Source organism: Pelobates fuscus, chromosome 9, assembly GCF_036172605.1.
Source record: "Pelobates fuscus isolate aPelFus1 chromosome 9, aPelFus1.pri, whole genome shotgun sequence".
Lineage (NCBI taxonomy): Eukaryota > Metazoa > Chordata > Amphibia > Anura > Pelobatidae > Pelobates > Pelobates fuscus.
The window spans coordinates 161,844,357-161,862,990 of record NC_086325.1 but is presented as its reverse complement, the minus strand read 5'-3'; the positions used below and the strand labels follow the sequence as shown (position 1 = coordinate 161,862,990).

The 18,634-nt window shown below is 42.0% G+C and overlaps 1 protein-coding gene across 3 annotated transcripts in view; it reads left to right on the top strand.

Moving 5' to 3' along the window:
- Positions 1 to 18,634, top strand: part of ADAMTSL2 (ADAMTS like 2) — a 77,843-nt gene that overhangs the window by 44,830 nt on the left and 14,379 nt on the right. For all 3 annotated transcript variants that reach the window (XM_063432919.1, XM_063432918.1, XM_063432920.1), the window contains 5 exons: positions 4,001 to 4,322; positions 4,477 to 4,858; positions 10,367 to 10,470; positions 12,170 to 12,296; positions 13,602 to 13,815. In XM_063432919.1, coding sequence (XP_063288989.1) covers positions 4,001 to 4,322; positions 4,477 to 4,858; positions 10,367 to 10,470; positions 12,170 to 12,296; positions 13,602 to 13,815 — 1,149 coding nt within the window. The remainder of the gene's footprint in view (positions 1 to 4,000; positions 4,323 to 4,476; positions 4,859 to 10,366; positions 10,471 to 12,169; positions 12,297 to 13,601; positions 13,816 to 18,634) is intronic.

Here is an 18,634-nt window from a genome sequence, read left to right as displayed (position 1 = left end):
GACCGACCGCACACGAGGTGGTATCCGAAAAGGGTTCCATGCGTTTGGGCCCTGCGGCCGGTCTCCGTTCGGCAGTAAAACCATACAGTAATCCTAGCCATCCACACTTAAATTCACCTGTATTATAGTTCTCTTGTTCGGTACTTTGTTTCTACCGAATGGGGGTTCGTTAGGTCCCTCCGTTCGGGAGTTACGGAGCTCTGGAGGTCTCAGCGGTGTTCGGTTGTTTGAGTGTCCGATTTCGAGTTCCAGACACTCGACGACCAAACACCTCTGAGATTTTTATGCGGAAGATGGCCGCCGCACGTGGTTCGTATACCGAACAGCGGCCACCCAGGCATTAGCAATTACAGTTTAAGTTGCGGTTTGCGAGAAGTGTGAACGCCTAACGAGGCGCACACTTCTCACTGGGGTGGTCTAATGGTTCGGTAGTTTCATTGCCATGAAACTACCGAACCCACATACGAAAGCATACAGAAATACATGAATACAATAAACGAATATAGTCAAATATGCAGGTTATAGGACAGGCTTAATACATTCCGCTACAGGTAACCTAAAGTTTGGTCCTGAAACATAATGATTCGCCGTGTATGGGCTTACATGAAAATTATTCTATGCTGGTAGGAGCTGTGCTGCGTTGTGTGGACCCCGCTGTATAATCATAAAATAAACTGGTGGCCCTTGTGGTCTGTCTACCTGGTGTCTGTCTATAGCAAGTAATTTAGTATGCTGTTCAAATAATACCTGTAACCCCGGGGGGAAGCTCGGAGGAGCTATAGATAAATGGCGTTAAAGTGCCTTTGGTTGCCAGTATTAGTGTGGGTGCTCTTAAAATGTGTACAAAAATTTCAACATTAAGACGTTTTAACTGGTTTAAGAGTTCAGTGAGTGCAGGAAGTGTTGCTGCTAAAATATAATGGTCAGCACAGTGGGGTAGGTTGTCAGTGATGGTTATAAGGGTCACAGCCTAATGCTGCTGGAGACCAGTCCTGCAATGTGAGTCCTTTATCAGCCGATGCCGGTGCTTGGGGGCTCGTTGTAGCTGTTTTGAAGCGGTGAACAGGTGATCTGGCAGCGGGTCTCACGTGGGCTGTGTCTTCGCTCTGGACCTTGTGTCCGGCTGAGTTGCGCTTCTTCCAAGGTGTCCCGCGGTCGGTATTTGGCTCCGCCGCTAGACCGTGGGGTGTACCTCCATGTTGTGCCATTGTTTGTCGCTGGGGCTGTAGAGTGTGGAGGTACGCCATGCTGGTCCCAGGTTCTGGCGTCATGTGAGGTACGTGTTTGTTGGGCTAGCCTGACGGTCCGGCTCCTGTGATTGTGGGAGTGAGTGTCAGCATCGCTGTTGTCTGCATTGCTGGGCTGCCGTTCTGGGGATTCGAGGAAGGGGCCCATAGCAGCGGCGCCGGGTTACCGGGCGGATCCAGGGGGCCAACGCTTTCACCGCTTGTCTGCGGGTCAGGCCCTGGTTACAGAGTATCGTCCAGAAGCTCTTACAGTGCTGATCAAAAGCCTCCAGGGGCCATGTGCCTGGCATTGTGCTTGTGGCCATTGCTGTGGTGGTTTGCCGTTGGGCCGCCATCTTGGGCGCGGCTCCTCCGCGTGCGATGACTCTGTTTATAGAGAGACTCCGGGTTGCCGGCCAGTGGGGACCGGGATGACCCCCACTGGTCCGGGGGGGGGGGGGGGGGGGAGATAGGAGCAGAGTGCGTCTGCTGGACGTGCCAGTCAGCAGGGAAGTCGGCCGCCCTTCCCCCTCGTAGCCGTCTGCAGGCCTCAACGTGCAGCTGCGGTTTATGGTACCGTAGGCCTTTGGGAAAGGTGTCTGCCGTTTTGTCGCTGTATTCCCAGTCGATTTAGCCTAGTGCGGCATCCGTCGCTGTGAGATTTCCGGGGTTTTTCCCCAAAAAGCCGGTCCATCGATCGGGAGCTCAGACAGCACACGTCCGCTCAGCTCAGAGTTCAAGCTCCGCCCCTGCTTTTGCTTTTTTGAGTTTATTTAAAAAATTACCATATTGTGATCACTATTTCCCAAATGCTCCCCTACTTGAATGTTGGTCTAAAGATCAACATTGTTTGATATAACGATATCCAGACAAGCGTCCTTTCTAGTTGGTGCTTGTACCAGCTTTGACATGAAGGTGTAATTTAACACATTCACTCTATCCCAATTTATGTCTGCATTGGAGAGGCTATACTTAGAGTGGGCTCATTAGGCTGAGTTACTAAACTATGCTGACACCAAGATATGCAAAGACTAGGTTATGTCAGTCAGGGTAAGCCACTCGTGGGGCAGATGTGTAAGGTAAGTACAGTTCACCCTATGCCACAAGTGGGCCATGGTTCAAAGTCCAGCTCTGTGCCACTAGCGGTGGGATCACCGTCCCAGGAGCAGGTCCAGACTGTGTGGATGCAAGGGACCTTCTCCACTCCAAGATGTTTGCCTCTCCATAGCACAGTAGCGTCCACATTCTGGGGGCATGCTTTTCGGCGGATGGTGGGCGCCTTGTGCACCTGCCGTGTCCTTTGTCTCTGGTTCCAAGCCTTCGCGGGTGCCAGCTCCGGGTTTCCCGGCTTCTCAATCTGCTCTTAGCATGGTCTTGGGGCTTAGGGTCTCCGCCTTCCAGGTGTTTCTCTGGACACAAGGGTTGCTGACCGGAGGCTTCCCCAGATGGGCCCCCGTCTCGGGAGATAGAAAGGCGGTGGAGTCTGCAGCTAGCGATAGCTTTGTTGCCGTAGGAGAGTGTAAGGTAGCTCGCTGAGCGATGCAGTGCCAGAATTTGTGGCATATGGCATTGAAACGCGCCACAAAGAGGGTCTTCCATTGATGGCCTGGGCTGCTTTGCTTCCAACGTGGCGGCAATCTTGGTCACACCGTTCTTGGTCGCATCGTTGTGCTGTTCCTCAGTCCTCTCGCTCTCATTGATGGTGCGATTCACCTTCTGTGGTAAGTGGACCGGGATATCCCCTACTGATCCGGGGGGGGAGGGTAGAAGTGTAGCGGGCCCATGTGCAGGGCTAGAATGCCGGGAGATCGCCTGCCTCTCTCCCATCCAGGTCCCAGTAGTCTGCAACAGGATCCTCGGGCTTTCGTCTTTGATAACGTTTGGGAAGGGTGTTATGTCACTTGCCCGGGCTCCCCTGTGTGTGGATACATCTAAGTTTGAGCAAGTAAGCCCCAAAGTTAGGCTTAAAAAGCTGGTTTCATCGAGTAATGCGGGAGCTCAAGCTTCATGCGTCCGCTCAGCTTAGTGGTCATGCTCCGCCCCGTAATATTCCCTTTTTAAGGGGACATGAGAGATTAACAATATTTTAACTCTACAGCATTTAAAGGATCACTATAGGGTCAGGAACACAAACATGCATTCCTGACCCTATAGTGTTAAAACCACCATCTAGCCCCCCTGGTCCCCTCATGCCTCCATAAATATAGTAAAATATCTTACTGTATTCAAGCCTGAAGCAGTAACTCTGCATGCTGTTATACTCAGAAAAACAAGCAGTCTGCTGACATCATCAGAAGTGGTAGCCTGATCCAATCACAATGCTTCCCCATAGGATTGGCTGAGACTGACAAGGAGGCAGAGCAGGGGCAGAGCCAGCACAATTCAAACACAGCCCTGGCCAATCAGCATCTCCTCATTAATTGAATCAATGAATCTCTATGAGGAAAGTTCAGTGTCTGCATGCAGAGGGAGGAGATACTGAATGTTTGGATACATTTTAGGCAGCCATGACCCAGGAAGGATCTTTAACAGCCATCTGAGGAGTGGCCAGTGAAGTTATCACTAGGCTGTAATGTAAACACTGCATTTTCTCTGAAAAGACAGTGTTTACAGCAAAAAGCCTGAAGGTAATGATTCTACTCAGCAGAACAAATTCAATAAGCTGTAGTTTATTCTGGTGACTGTAGTGTCCCTTTAACTTATTTTTATATATGTTTTGAAGATATTTTACTATAACTAGTAAAATAACAGATATTTTTGCTCTCATTGCTTAGGTGTGGAATCAGAATGGAAAAAATCCTTCAATAACATTTCAATATACTCTACTGCGTAGACCACACTCCCGAATTACCCAGCCAATCTATTACAATTTCCCTGACTCTGAGAGCGAGGAAAGTAAGGAGTCTAATGACGAGTTTACACCCCGCAATGCCAGCTTTAGCAACAAAGAGAAGGGACGATGGAGAGGAGATATGCAGGACTTTGGACATCGAGATTCCACAGAAAAGCTAACACTGATTAAAGGACAGGAGACCAATGAGGTTTATGAGACACGACAGTCAGGAGACTGTGATGGCAAAGGCAAACCAATAAAAGGTATTTTGTCTCATTTTGATTCTATATTCTGTTACTTTAACATACAGCAAAATAACACATCATTTATATATTACCTATACAATGTTTGGGGAGAATTGTCTGTAAACATCTTCAAATATAAATAAGTCAGTATAGATATTTTCTTTTTCCCTAGAACCAAGCACAAATAGGACTTCCTACCTGTCACATATTGGAGAACAGGACTCAGCATCTAAATTTAACTCCAAAGAATTTCTTCCGGGAAATGTCATCTTCACCCAACTGGCCAGCAAAACCTCAGACTCCAGGGAGCCCTTCAACAATATAACAAGGAGCGTCATCTTTTCCCAGGGACAACCACTAAACTCAGTTGAACCAAACCTGGACAACCTTTATGTAGACTATGAAGAAAATGAGGATACTGCTGCTTTTGACCTCAACATTACCTTCTTAGAGCTTAGCATCGACAGAACAAGTAACACATCTGCAGAGACACAGCTCAGCAACTCAACTGTCTCAGCTGGGAACTCATCCTCCAATAGGACACAGAAAGCAAGGTCAGTGATATCTAAATATTGAATTAAACATGATAGAGGATAGAGGGAAATGGGAGAAAGGTTGGTTATAACCTATGGACCCCATATCAAATTAAATGTTTTATAGCATCAGTAACCCTGCAGTAGGGGTTACATTGTATCGAGGCCTCAACCTTGATAGCAAAGGCTGTGAATGAACATCTTTCCTGTCTTCTGGTGATGGACAGAACAGAGCACCTTCTTAAAATAAATAAAGTTTAGATCAGTGTGTACATATTAAAGTAGGACTAATGCATGTGAGATATTTACACAGCTAAGCAACAATCAGCTATGTGTTGTGCTGTTTTTTATTTGAATTTATAGTGCATGCCCTATGGAGCACATTAGAGCAAACCCTGAGGTGCCAAATCCATTGGCTCATGTGAGCATATGGAATTTTTGAAGGGAATGCCGAGTGTGCGTTCACATTTACAGCATTTCTCTGAAAAATTAGTGAGGAAAAATCCAACTCCAAGCAACAGCAAAAAACATGACTGGGCAACATAGAAAAATCATGCAAAACTAGAATTATCCTAAGGAATAAATAACTTTATGGCACTTGTTACACAGGTAAAGGGAGCGCATTACAATGGGGCAGGCAAATACAAACTTTACCAAAGGTTGCTCCCTTGTGATGCTGCTCATTGTGCCTTTCTAAAAGGTACCAATAAAGTTTTGCATTGCTCAGGATAACTCTAATTTGCCATGCTTTTTCTCTGAAGCCCAGTCATGTTTTATCATTGATCTCCTGAAGTATGAAGATAAATGAATTGCAATCAAATGGATCTCTAAGATAAAAAAGTGTATAATACATCTTAATACAGTAGCTACAAACAGTATTCACTAAACCAGAATTTCTGCACATTTAAGGCCAAATTAAAAAATTTCACCAAGTCAACAGCTTTGTTTGCAGCTATTTTAGCCTAGAATGTATTTTTCCTCCTGTGAAATCACAATTCCTGGTTTAGGGAATAACCCACCTTACATGTCTTCAGATTCCTAGAAGTAGTAATTAACTAATGGACAGGCGCAGTTTACGTGTTAAAATTCCGCTTCACTAAGCCCAGGCGGACAGACTGAAATCCCCAGAGTTCCAAGGATTACGCTTTGCTACAAAGACCTTTCTTGAACTCAGACAGCCCAAGCAGCTGAAAACAGGCCGTTGACTGCCTGCCAGAAAGTAAAAAGTGTTTGGGAATTTTTTTCTCTCTCACTTTTTGGCTTTGACAACTCAAGCAACGATCTGTAGGATCCATCCCCAAGTGGAAGAATTAGTTGTATTTTAAAAGGCTGAAGTGACTTTTCCTAAATAATATGGCACACCCACCCCAAGCTTGACAGGAAGAAAAAAACATGACTTTAACCCCTCAAGGACCAAACTTCTGGAATAAAGGGGAATCATGACATGTCACACATGTCATGTGTCCTTAAGGGGTTAAAAGAGATAGTAGAATATTTAAACATCCTAGTCACCTCTCAGGAAGAGCAGAGACAAGTAGAAAGGTAAATAAATCTCGCTTGTCAAGCAAATATGACTGGACTAAATATTATCTATATGTTGTGTTGACTATATCTCTTGATAATGTTCTGGGTCACGGTTTCCTTATTCAATATTACCTGCTTCTGGACTAAATCCGTTAAAGCTTCTTAATGTTTCTTTTCCTGTTTTGTTGTCATTATTTTTCTTAAATTCTGATTTGTTTCTTTTGCAGTATGATTAAAATACAATTTTGCCCTTTCTGACTCTTCTACAGGTATACTGTCTGGTTAGTGCTACTGCAGTGATCACTAACCTTTGTACCACAGATATTGCTGAATTACATTTCCCATGATCCTAAACCAGGCACTGAGCATCATAGGAATTTCAGAAACATCTGAAATTCCAGTGTTAGCCTTCACTGCCCTAGTGTTTCTATCTTGCATCACCAACTGAGCATTCTCATCATTCTCTTTCTGCTCATTCTGTGTGAGGGGTTTTGAGCTTGCATTTCTGTTTTCCTTGTCTTTTTTTTGTGTCCTGTGATACATAGTGGTTCATTTTCTTTCAGTAAAAAAAGTGTTTTGTTATTTGTTTGTTCCTTGTAAAAATGCAATACAGTGTTCAGGGAAACAAATAGTTTAACCTAATCTTTTAAAAAAAAATCTAACTAAACAGTTAGTTTTAAATTAAAATTGCTGTGCTGAAACCTTGGCTTAAAAACATTGAAGAAAATGGATGATCTGTTTCATCAGAACAATCTGGTCCTTAAAACCCTACACATTATGACCAACTCGTTTAGCATTAGCCAAGCCCTGCAGTGCTGCTCTTGATTGTGAAACAGCACAGTCTTATTTAGTATTGGTAATGGGTTTTACAAAGACCAAAAGATGACGACAGCATGGGTTGTCATTGGTATTTTATGTGCTAAGATCACAGACAATTTCAATATTAATTATAATATTATTATAATTGTTTTTAAATAGTTCATAAAGTGGTTGAGAAGACCCATTGCTCTGCGTTTCAGTAAGAATTTGGAGGCGTTGAGAAAAAAAACAAATAATTGGATTAAACACTGAAACGGTTTCACACGAGACATTACAGAGCCTTCCATGAACCACAAGTGCGCAAAATACAAACCTCAAGCCGGGCGAGTTGCAAATGGAACAAATGAGGTTACAAGAGAGCTTCTGCTGCTTAGAAAATGAGGTTAGCTCTGTTACTGTAGATATTACCTAGATTGATTAGGCTTCTCAAGACTCATACGTGAATGGCTATTGATTCATTTTCAAGGTGTCAAAAGGGGAATGGTCAGAAATGTCCCCTGACGATTTATCAGAATATTTCCCTCTCCTCCCCCCCCCCCCCCACCCCGGGTAAACAAACAAATTTTTCAAAAGGGAAATCCACTCTGTGACATTAGTAGGTCACTCCATTTCTACAAGTTAAACACAAATTGGGAGTAGTAATGATTAATTGGAAGGAAAATTGCTCTATTTGTAGGAGACAAGCATCTATCCAGGCTTCACTCATTTTTTAAATCACAAATCATCCTGGCTTTCCTTATGTGTATATCTATATCCATCCCTGCCATACCCATTTCATAAATATTGCTATAAAAATTAGGTTATTTATCTTGTCAGCAACCAAGGATAAACATCCTCTGCCACTTAACATGCTGTGGATTCCCTTTGGCAGCATTTCTAGTGAAGGTTTTAGGTTTTAAGCTGCTCACAGAATTAGGATAATGTATGCAGGTAATACACTCACAACTAGGGCAAAGTTCTAAAAGTGGAGCAATCACCATAGAAACCATTGGAATGTCCCTACTGATTGCTCCACATTCAGAACTTTGGCACAGAGACTATACCTGTGGCCGACTGACTCTATAAACTGGAGTAATCCATTTTGTTTAGTAATAGTGTACTTGGTGATATAGCACAGTTATAACTTATAACTCTAATTATTTCAGATATATTATTTTCATGAAACAAGGCACAAGGTGCCACCATTAAGGAGTGTATTTACTTATCAGCATTAATATTGTACATGCAATAAATTGTTGTTTGTGCTTAATGGCTGAAGTCCCCTAATTTATTAATTACTGATGTATTTACTGTACATATAATGTGTAATTATCCAGAATACACACACATTTAGTAAACACAAATAGGTAGTTTCACAGACAGAGAGATATATAATTAGATGAACTGACACAAAAGACATACTGACAATTAACAATTGTCTAGCAAGACTTGTCCACTGGCATAACAACTTGTGCACTGGAATAATGCTTTTTGTTCTGTTCCATGTGTGTGGTACAGAATCAAAAAACAAGACAGTGGGGGCATGGCTTTGGGGCTCAGATGGTTTGGGTACTTGGTACTGTCTTCCTGACCCAGTCATTATCTGAGCCTTCAAAGCCAAAGAGCAAAATCACTGGTCATGGTCAGGCTCTGCATGTCAACGTGTTACGGCCGGGTTTTCTGTACATGTTCTAACTGTGATCAAGAGGGTCTTCTTCATTCACCCTCAAAATTGTTGTCCAATAATCCTCAATGGATATTAACTTCCAAAGACCCTATCTAAGACACAGTATACTTATACAACGTGTATTGTTTCATTGTTATATGTGTACTGTACATGCATGTTAACCCCTCAAAGACCAAGTTGTACACTTTGCTGTGATAGCAGTTTACTAGATAAAACCTTATATAATTTGCCGGTATTGTATGAACTCCTTATTTAGCAATGGCAGTTCAGTGCAGCCCCTGCCATTATTACTTTAGTAGGTCCTAGGATACTTAAAGATTATTATGTTGGTATAGACCACTATTGGTCCTTAAGGGGCTAAGAATAGTGTTAATTTAATACACCACCTCCTGCTAAAAGCAAAGCCTAAAATACTGTTGAAAATGTGAGGGTTTCAATTCATCCATGTTTACATGGATTACAGTTCAAGGAACCTAAATATTTCTCAGACACAGTTAAAAACTGTTGAACAGATAGAGACGATTGAATATCTTTCACTAATTAAGTATTGCAATGAGTCATAACTATGATATTTCAGCAGTTCCCTTATATCAGTTATTACAACATCACCATATAGTACAGTCGTCAGGACTATGGCAGTTGATCACACACTGTCTCCAAGATTAAGAAGATTGCAAACTCTGATATTTTACATTCTTTGAGTGGGATTTAAATGTCACATGTGACTAACTGTCACATGTGAATCTAGCTAAGAATGAATCAAAGATATGCTGTTAGTTGTTTATTCTTTAAACATTTTTTTAAAATTAATATTTATTTTAGTTTAGATTTGCATGAAATGCCTTCTGTCCGTAAACAGGAAGGCATTCAATGCAAATCTCTTGTTGTCCCATGATTCCCTATGCAGGGAAACAACTTAACATGATCCCACTCCCTAACTTGCACAGCAGAGGTAAGTGTGTTTTTACTTAACTCTGCTGTACTGACATCTCCAGGAAACATACAAAACTGTGTTCTGGGGTGACTAAAAAGGAATTAGTCAAAAAGTTCCTATATGTGACTAAATCTGTAGCACTAATCAGTTTATATAATATAGACCCCAGGTGCTTAGTGATCTAGAGACACTTTTCTAGCCTGTTTGACTGAGTCCTTGAGAAGAAATAGAGCTGAAAAGAGCCATTTTGTTATATACTGAACTGTTTCTACATTGGGTATTTTTATCCCATTCTCTCTATTTCTAGACAGTGGAAGCTCTCCTTCTAACCAGGCTGGGGATTCTACTTGGGGATCAGGACAGGTATGTTTAAAAACCCCAACCAACACTAAAACTTCAAAACACCCCCTTCATAAACAGCTATATATGTATGTACATGTCTACATATACCAATAGCCACAACTAGCAGAAGTCTTCCTGAGCCGTAAGCAAGCAATATATTAATGTTACTCGTGCCTTGAGCTGAGACTCAGGAGTGCCATTAAAGCATTCATCTCTTTCTTTCTTTCCATTTCATTCTTGGTAGAAACAGGTTAAAGTTACTGCGGAAGGTGCAGGGTATGAGCTCAGCTGACATGTATCGATGGAAACTTTCTTCCCATGAACCATGCAGTGCCACGTGTACCACAGGTTGGTAAACAGACACACAGGAAGTCCCTCTGTCACCTGTGATTTTTGTTTAATGTTTTCTTTAATAACTACAGCATTTTACACTGTATTAACATTTTTAAACAGTTCAGCGTTTATTAAAATAGGCCACATGTAATCCATCATTTTTTCTGCAATTGCATTATATAGCCAATACATTGAAACATATACATAAAACATTTTAAACAATAAATAAAAAATATTGCTCACATTTAAAGTTCTCTCTGGACACATATATATCATTCATCTAGTGCCTATTGTTGTTGAGAATACGTACTGCAGCATGGAAATCAAATGGTAACTGCAACCGAAAAACAGCTTACGTCCTTTAGAATCGTGTAGGAACAACTGCACCTTGTTCATTTGAATAATTTTAGTTTTTTTTTTTTTAAATAGTATCAGAACCTTCAACCTCCAGGATCTCATGTTGACTCACTGAGGCTGTATGGTACCCTCTCAGCTTCAAATCCTCGTTCCTTTAGCAGTATTAGTATTCCAGAGGCTGGGAATGCACGGCCTTGTTCACTTTTCCAATGAAAGTGTTAATGCAGAAAGCATATTGCATACTTAATTCGTTTGTCAGGTGGTTTGTCTGAGAGAACACAAAAAGTTAGATGTAAAAAGCAATTCTGGGTCAGAGTTCTAAATGTGGAGCGACCACCATTGAAACCAAAGGAATGTTCCTGCCATTTGGGCCATATTTAAAACTTTGCTTGGAATTGCTTTTTATGGAGAAATCCTAAAGCGCATTTATCTTTACAGGCTCTGTTTCGCCTAAGGTTCATTATAAGCCAAAAGCTAAAGATCGGAAAGACACATTCCCTTTTTTCGCGTAGCAGGTTGTGCCAGCGACCACATGACATTAATTGTGAATTCAGTAGCACTTCTGTACAGTAATGCCTAGCAGTTGCCTTTCTGAGCACATACCACACCTTCCCTCAAAAGACTTGCTATTATCTGAAAGTTGTCTTGAAGTTCCGGATGCCAGCTTGTTAGCATATCCACATAAAACATTTTTCCAAATGCCTTCTGCAGGACCGGCATGTGTGAAAAGCTTTGTGATCTCTCACTGCTCCCCAGACAGACATTACAAAAGCATACACCCACAAACGTTCAAAGACCCTACACTATCACAAACATTTTAAAGTCGCTCTTTCTCAATCTTTAAAAGGCCAAACTTTTGAAGGTCACACCTGAACTTTCAAAGGTCACACTCTTGAATTTTCATAGGGCACATTCTCTCAAACTTTCAAATTACATAATTTCTCAAACTTTCAGAGGTCACTCATGAATTTTTATAAACCATACTCCCTCAACCATGCTGTGTTTAGTAAACGGCAAACCAATCTCATACATCACATATGACAGGGATGTTGAACTGTGACCCACCCATCAGATATTTTTTGGACTAGGTATGAAATATTTTTTGTATTTTAACTGCAGTACACATGTACCGTATTTTTTCACAGTGGAATATGCAGTTATAGGGTAAAATATTATCCTAATTGTAGACTAATTTATTCTACTAAATTACATTTTGACACTTTACAATATAATCTCTATAATGGTTTCTTTGGTATAATAAATGTTTCAGCGCTAGCTGTTTATGTAGCTGTGAATTATGGTAGCAAAATTTGGATATCCATTGTCTTTTTATTGATTCATTTGCCTCCACTAACAGGAATAATGTCAAGCTACACTATGTGCGTGCGATACGATGGGGTGGAAGTGGACGACACTTACTGTGATGCTTTGACCCGCCCAGAGCCTGTGCATGAGTTCTGTGCAGGAAGAGAATGCCAGCCAAGGTACACGGCAACTTCTGAGCAGTACTTCACACAACCAGCCATAAATGGCCAAAAATATCATGTTAAAATTTAAGGGAATAGTTCATGACAGTTCCCCATAAGGTAATGTCTTAGTTTATTTAGCAATTATCACAGAATCTTGGCTGCTTGTCATGTGTTACAAGCCTCTGCAGACCATGTACTGTCTCACTCACTAAGGTCATTAACACCGTTCCACATGGCATTGCAAATACCCATATTAATAAATCGCACATTTCCTTACATGTGAAAGATTGCCCTATTTAGATATTCAGGATGCAAATGATCTCCAGGGAAACTTGGTTATGATTTCCATTTCCTCTGTTTGCTGATGGAACATGTCAAACCGAACGATGGGCCCATAAGCATGTCTTTAACATTGTCACGGCAAGTCTTTGATGTCCCCTTGCTAGGTGTAGATCCAAAACAGCAGTAGCTGTTTAAATGTCCATTGAATTTGACTAAAATGAGGCAGGCTATGTCTCCCATAACGCAAGTCAGCATGGGAGAGAGGCAGACGTGCTACTGGTGTGGTACGGAGTAGTAGGTCCATTTAAGTGACTGACCAAAAGTTTGGACTGCTTCCAGAATGGATGCTAGGAATCTTTCACATCTTCTGAGCCATTTAAGGCTTAAATCTGTCCTGCTAAGCAGAGGCAATACACAAGGGTGGGCCCATGACTACTACTTGTCCCCTCTTTAGGCCACTTGCTGTACTGTTGTCAGTTTACTTTAGCACTTTATCTGTTGCAGATAAATCTCATATGCATTAACCATCTTGATATGCACCTTGTTATCACTAGAGCATAGATATAGGGTTATTCAGTAAACTAAGACTTGTGTAACATTTGCTAATTGCAAATTGTAGGCCAGAATATCCACATTGAACAATTTCACAAACGTACAAATTTTTCAACTCTATTTTGATCTAAATGTGCATATCTTGTGTCAATTCTCCACATATATTTAGAATAAACCCTGAACTTTTATGGCTCATTTTTAAGTTTTGGCATGCAAAAGTAAAGATTAAATGTAATAAAAAAAATATGGTCACTTTCATTTTAGTTTGTTTGAAGAATAAAAATAATGTCCTTCATGATTGAATATTTTATAAATGTCTGCTTTTAATTTAAAAAAATATATATTTTCGTCCACAATTTACCATGACATATTGGTATTTTAATTTAAACATGTGCTTAAAGAGTGTTCTTAGTTATGAGGTAAAAAAACAAAACAAAAAAAAACAGAATAAACACAGGCAAACTGAAATGCATCTTTTTGTGACAGATGGGAGACCAGCAGCTGGAGTGAGTGCTCGCGGACCTGTGGGGAGGGCTATCAATTTCGAATTGTTCGATGCTGGAAGATGATATCCCCTGGTTTTGATAGCTCTGTGTACAGTGACTTGTGTGATTCCGCCGATATCACCAAACCAGATGAGAAGAAGGTCTGCAGAAACCCAACATGTGGACCCCAGTGGGAAATGTCAGAATGGTCCGAGGTACGTCAATATCACACTTCACTCTGCACTAAATTAAAAGCTGTAGGGGTTATTTACTATATAACGAAAAAAAAATAGGTGCAAAGTAGCTGCGTAAATTGATTCAGCTCAGGGCCTTATTTTCCATTAGGCAGAGTAGGCCCTTGCCTACGTGCTCCGAAGCCTGCAGGGACATACTATACACACCAGAACAACTACATTGTTCTGGTGACTAGTGTCCCTTTAACTCCTCTTAAAACCTAAACACCTCATGTACCCGAATATTAGATTCAACCCAACTCTAGCCCTAAACTTAATAATTCTAGACAGCTCTCATACTACAACTTTAACTTATCTCAAGCTGTTAATCTTTTTAACACTAAACACCCTGCAACAAGCATGTCAAACTCAAGGCTAACATGGGTCAAATAAACAAGGTTTAAGTTCATATGAGCCGCAATTAAAACAAAAAAATCAGTTTCATAGAAATGTAGGTTTATTTAGAAAAGTACAGAATAAAAAAGTTATCTAACTGACACTGGACGTCCTCACGCTCGTAGTGCTTCAAAGTAAACAAAAGAGCAAATTTGTTTTAAGGTGCATTTGCATATAACCAATGTTTCAGTCCAACTACCTTGACATATTAAGAAAAGTTTGGTAATAGGAGTGAAATGGTGAATCTATGCTGTTGGACAGCTGTAAAAAACAAATTACATTATCTTGATTATAATTTGAAGTCTTGAAGTCCTATGAGTGTGTTCTGCACTTGATGATTTCAGACAATCCTTTCCCATAGGAAAGCATTGGAAGGCTGTTGTGCATGTGTGTCAAAAAGCTGCGTGGCCAATCAGCATCTCCATGGGGAGCATTCAGCGTCTCCATGCCAACCCAATCTAATACACTGCCCCTCCCCCATTCTAATACATTGCCCCCAAATCCAATACACTGCCCCCCCCTCCCTCCACTCTTATACGCTGCTCCCTCCACCGAATCTAATTCACTGCCCCTTAATCTAATACACTGCCCCCCTCCACTCTAATACACTGCCCCCTCCACCCCTCAATCTAATGCACTGTACCCCTCCCTCCATTCTAATTGAATACACTGCCCCCACTCCCACCACTCTAATTTAATACACTGCCCTCCCCCCAATTTAACCACTGCCCCCTCCCTCACTCTAATACACTACTCCACTTTCACCACTCTAATACACTGTCCTTCTTCACCCAATTTAATACACTGCTCCCCTCCTGCCACAAATGAATACATTGCCCCCCCTCAAATTAATACACTGCCCGCCCGCCTCAATTTAACACACTACACATAGGTCCCATATGCCCCCTTTCTCTTACCTTAAGATGAGTCCCCCGTTCTCCAGTTAAAGCTCTGCTCTAGCAGGCCAGAGGCTCCTCTGGCACTGCGAGCAGGAGGGAAGAGGGAGTGGTTGGCCTGCTCTGCAGACAGACAGCCACTCTGTGCTCTTGTGGTCGCGGAAGCACGCGATCGGCCGTGGGAGGGAAAACAAGAATCAGTTGCAGCCACAACACAAAGCGGCCAGAGGGCAGGTGGGCCACAAAGATAATCATTGTGGGCCACAAGTTTGACATGCTTGCCCTACATAACTAACGCTATTAACTCTTCTCTAATCTGCATACACTTACAGATTCAAACCATATATTACACGCCGAGCAGGAATATGCAAATACATACGTTTATATATATGAAATTGTCAAATATATGAATATATTTTTTTAGATTGTTTAGGCCTGCAATTTCCAGTTAATAAACTCATTATACTCACTCTATCTGCCATTTTTGAGTTGGGGAGCAGGGGGTGCCTTAGAATGATGTGCCTAAAGGCACCTGACATTTAAACCCAGCCCTAATTGAGCTGGAGAAAATATTTGGCTTAGCTGTTCTGGCAACTATGTCGGTTCGCCACAAAAAAGATTTGTGCATATATTAACATTTGTGTCATAATAAAGAATATGCAAGGTTACTCACTAAAGTTCAAAAGACTAACCAATACCTCACATACCTGTCTCTTGCCCTCTCCTAAAGGGCAGTCCACCTGATTGCAAATTCCTGTCCTAATGTGTTTTACACCCCACCTCCTATAGAATGTAAGCTCGATCGAGCAGGGTCCTGTTAAACCTATTGTTTCCTGTAAGTTTATTTTTAATCTCATAATATTGTAAAGCGCTACGGAATCTGTTGGCGCTATATAAATTGCAATAATAATAATAATAAAATGTTATAGTGCTTTATTACCTTAAGAGGTTAAAACGTTCTCAAATCAGTACCTTTTTGATGAAGGTCGAGCTACTGATTGGTTTAGAGAGTCGACTGACTGCTCTAGTCAATGAACTGCACCCCCACCCAGCTGCAATTCACACATCCTGAAACTCAATTTCAGAATCCGGATGCCACTGGGAGAACTGCAGATCTATCATTAGAGGCAGCCTTTGGGGTTAAGTCATTGAGAACGGTGTAACCACTTCAGCCACTGAGGCTGCATTCTGTGGTTCAAATTCCAAAGCATGCAGCCTATGAACAGACCACACCACTGCACTGTTGCAGTGAGGGGTGAATTGAGGAGAATGTGTTTGGTAGCTATAGTATATATTAAATAACTGTTCTCCTGTTTGATACAAAGCGACCAACTGTAAAATTTTACTGTACCCATATTATGAATTTTGTCATGTTCCCTGTGATCTTCTCAATTTTTCATTTAAAAAAACGTGTGCACAACAATTATTCCAGTTTATATACACTAACCGAACCCTACTGAATCCTCTCAATCGTCAGAGCTGTTTTATTCAGGGAATTGTTCTATTTGGTATGTTTAGGGTAAAGCTGTGGATAGAAATCTTTGATGCCTTTCTCTAGCCACTGGGCACTTTTGCCAACAAAACTAATCTTATTTCGATCTGTGTTTAATCGCAATAGGGCCAGAGCAAATTGGCAGCACATTAAACAGTCCCAAACAACTTGATCAGAAAGCCATAAAAATCCCTGTGAAGTGCTAGAGAAACGCGCCGGTCACACGCTTTACCTCATTCAGCACCCTGCGTGGAAATGCCATCCACAGCTGATAACCAATCCTTTGTGTCACAAAACAGTTCAGGGATGCCAAGAACCAGAGATTAAGTTGGTGTTTGTTATTGAAGGCATTGGATTGACTGAATGCACAATTTGTGATGTTCCCACTGCAGTATGGTAGGCTACATATGTTTCACTTGTGAAAGGCATATTTACCCAGTAGCTCTTGGTAGCAGGATCACAAAAAGTTAGTTTTTTTTACAGTTTTAGCTGGTACAACATGAGTATGCTACGGTTCTAGATGAAGTAAAAAGCAACATGCCATTGTTCCCTTTTTTTAGGAAAATGTATAGAGATGTGAAACATGAATATTGCATTCAGAAAGTATTCAGACCCTTTTGTTTTTCATGCTGTTACAATTGCTTGAATTATTTTTTCTTCACATCAATCTTCACTCAATACCCCTATAATGAAAAAAGCAAAAAACACATTTTTGAACCATTATTAACCAATCTAACCAATCCTACATCTTTCTCAGCCCTCTTGTCATTTTCCACTCTTGCACTCCAAGAAAAAATAGATGAATTCATTCAATTAAAATGTGTTGATGAGGGGCGGGGCCTGGCCGCCGAGCTGGCCGGTTGCACGGCACAACCGCTCCAGCAAATATAGATTGCTAAACTTAAAATATGGACCTATTCCACCCACCCGATGGCACACCGCGGTGGGCCGGCACCTAAGGAGACACTGGACACGGGGAGAGGCTGGCAATCGATGTTTCAGTCCCCCGGAGGGGCATGCATCGCTCCGTTCGGATGAGGCCTACTCAGGCGGTGAGTGAGGCGGACGGCCGTCGCCCACTATCCTGCCCGATGCTGCCCAGCCAGGCTCCTTCGGCTGGGAGGACCAGGCCCCCCCCCCCCCCTCTGGGCCGGTGGGGGTGATCCCGGCCTACACCCTGTACGCCCAGTGGCTCCTGCTACAAGAGACCAGAGTACAGCCTAGACCACATATAAGATGGCGGCGCCGCGATTCTGCAGGCGCGCGTGAGCACCTCTTGCTACCGAGGAGATAGTACCCTCCTGTAATGCACGCCTGAAAAGAAAAACCCAGCACCCACTCACACCATGGCTCAGTCCCGAGACTCCGGACTACAATCCCTCCACAACGGCACAGCAAAATTAATTAGCCAGACTGCAGGGAGAGGACACCAAACAGCTGGGGGAGAGCGGCGGCAGAGTGATCTGTGGCACAGGGGGACATGCGTGCCTTCAGCGCCCAAGCCAACTCAATTTAGCAAAGACGAAACAGCTCTGGACTCACTGGGGGCGCAAAGACTAAATAACACCCCTCTTTAGAGCATAAATACCTGGAAGCCTACCGCTGGAGTGTTGGGGTGTCCCTATAATATAAGCGAGTGACCTCAGGACTCTAACTACCTACCAAGCGAAGACCTCCGCAACAGCAAAGGACATGATATAGCAACACTTAACCCATGAGTAACTATCATAGTATTGTAACCCACTAGCCCGTATCACAACAATCGTTTTACTAACACTGTTTCATGCGCCTCATGCTACCCTACAAAAATGTGCTATACTATAAAAATGTGCAATACACCTACAATCTTATGCACGACCAGTTGTGTTGAGCGCACGCTTAGCCTAGCATGATATACCACAATAATTATATATTGTGCAAATTCCAAAGAAGCAAAGTGTAACTTTAACCCCACTCATGTATGTTTAGTATAATTATTTTATGTTTGACTAGCTTATGACATAGCGTAAAAACTTAC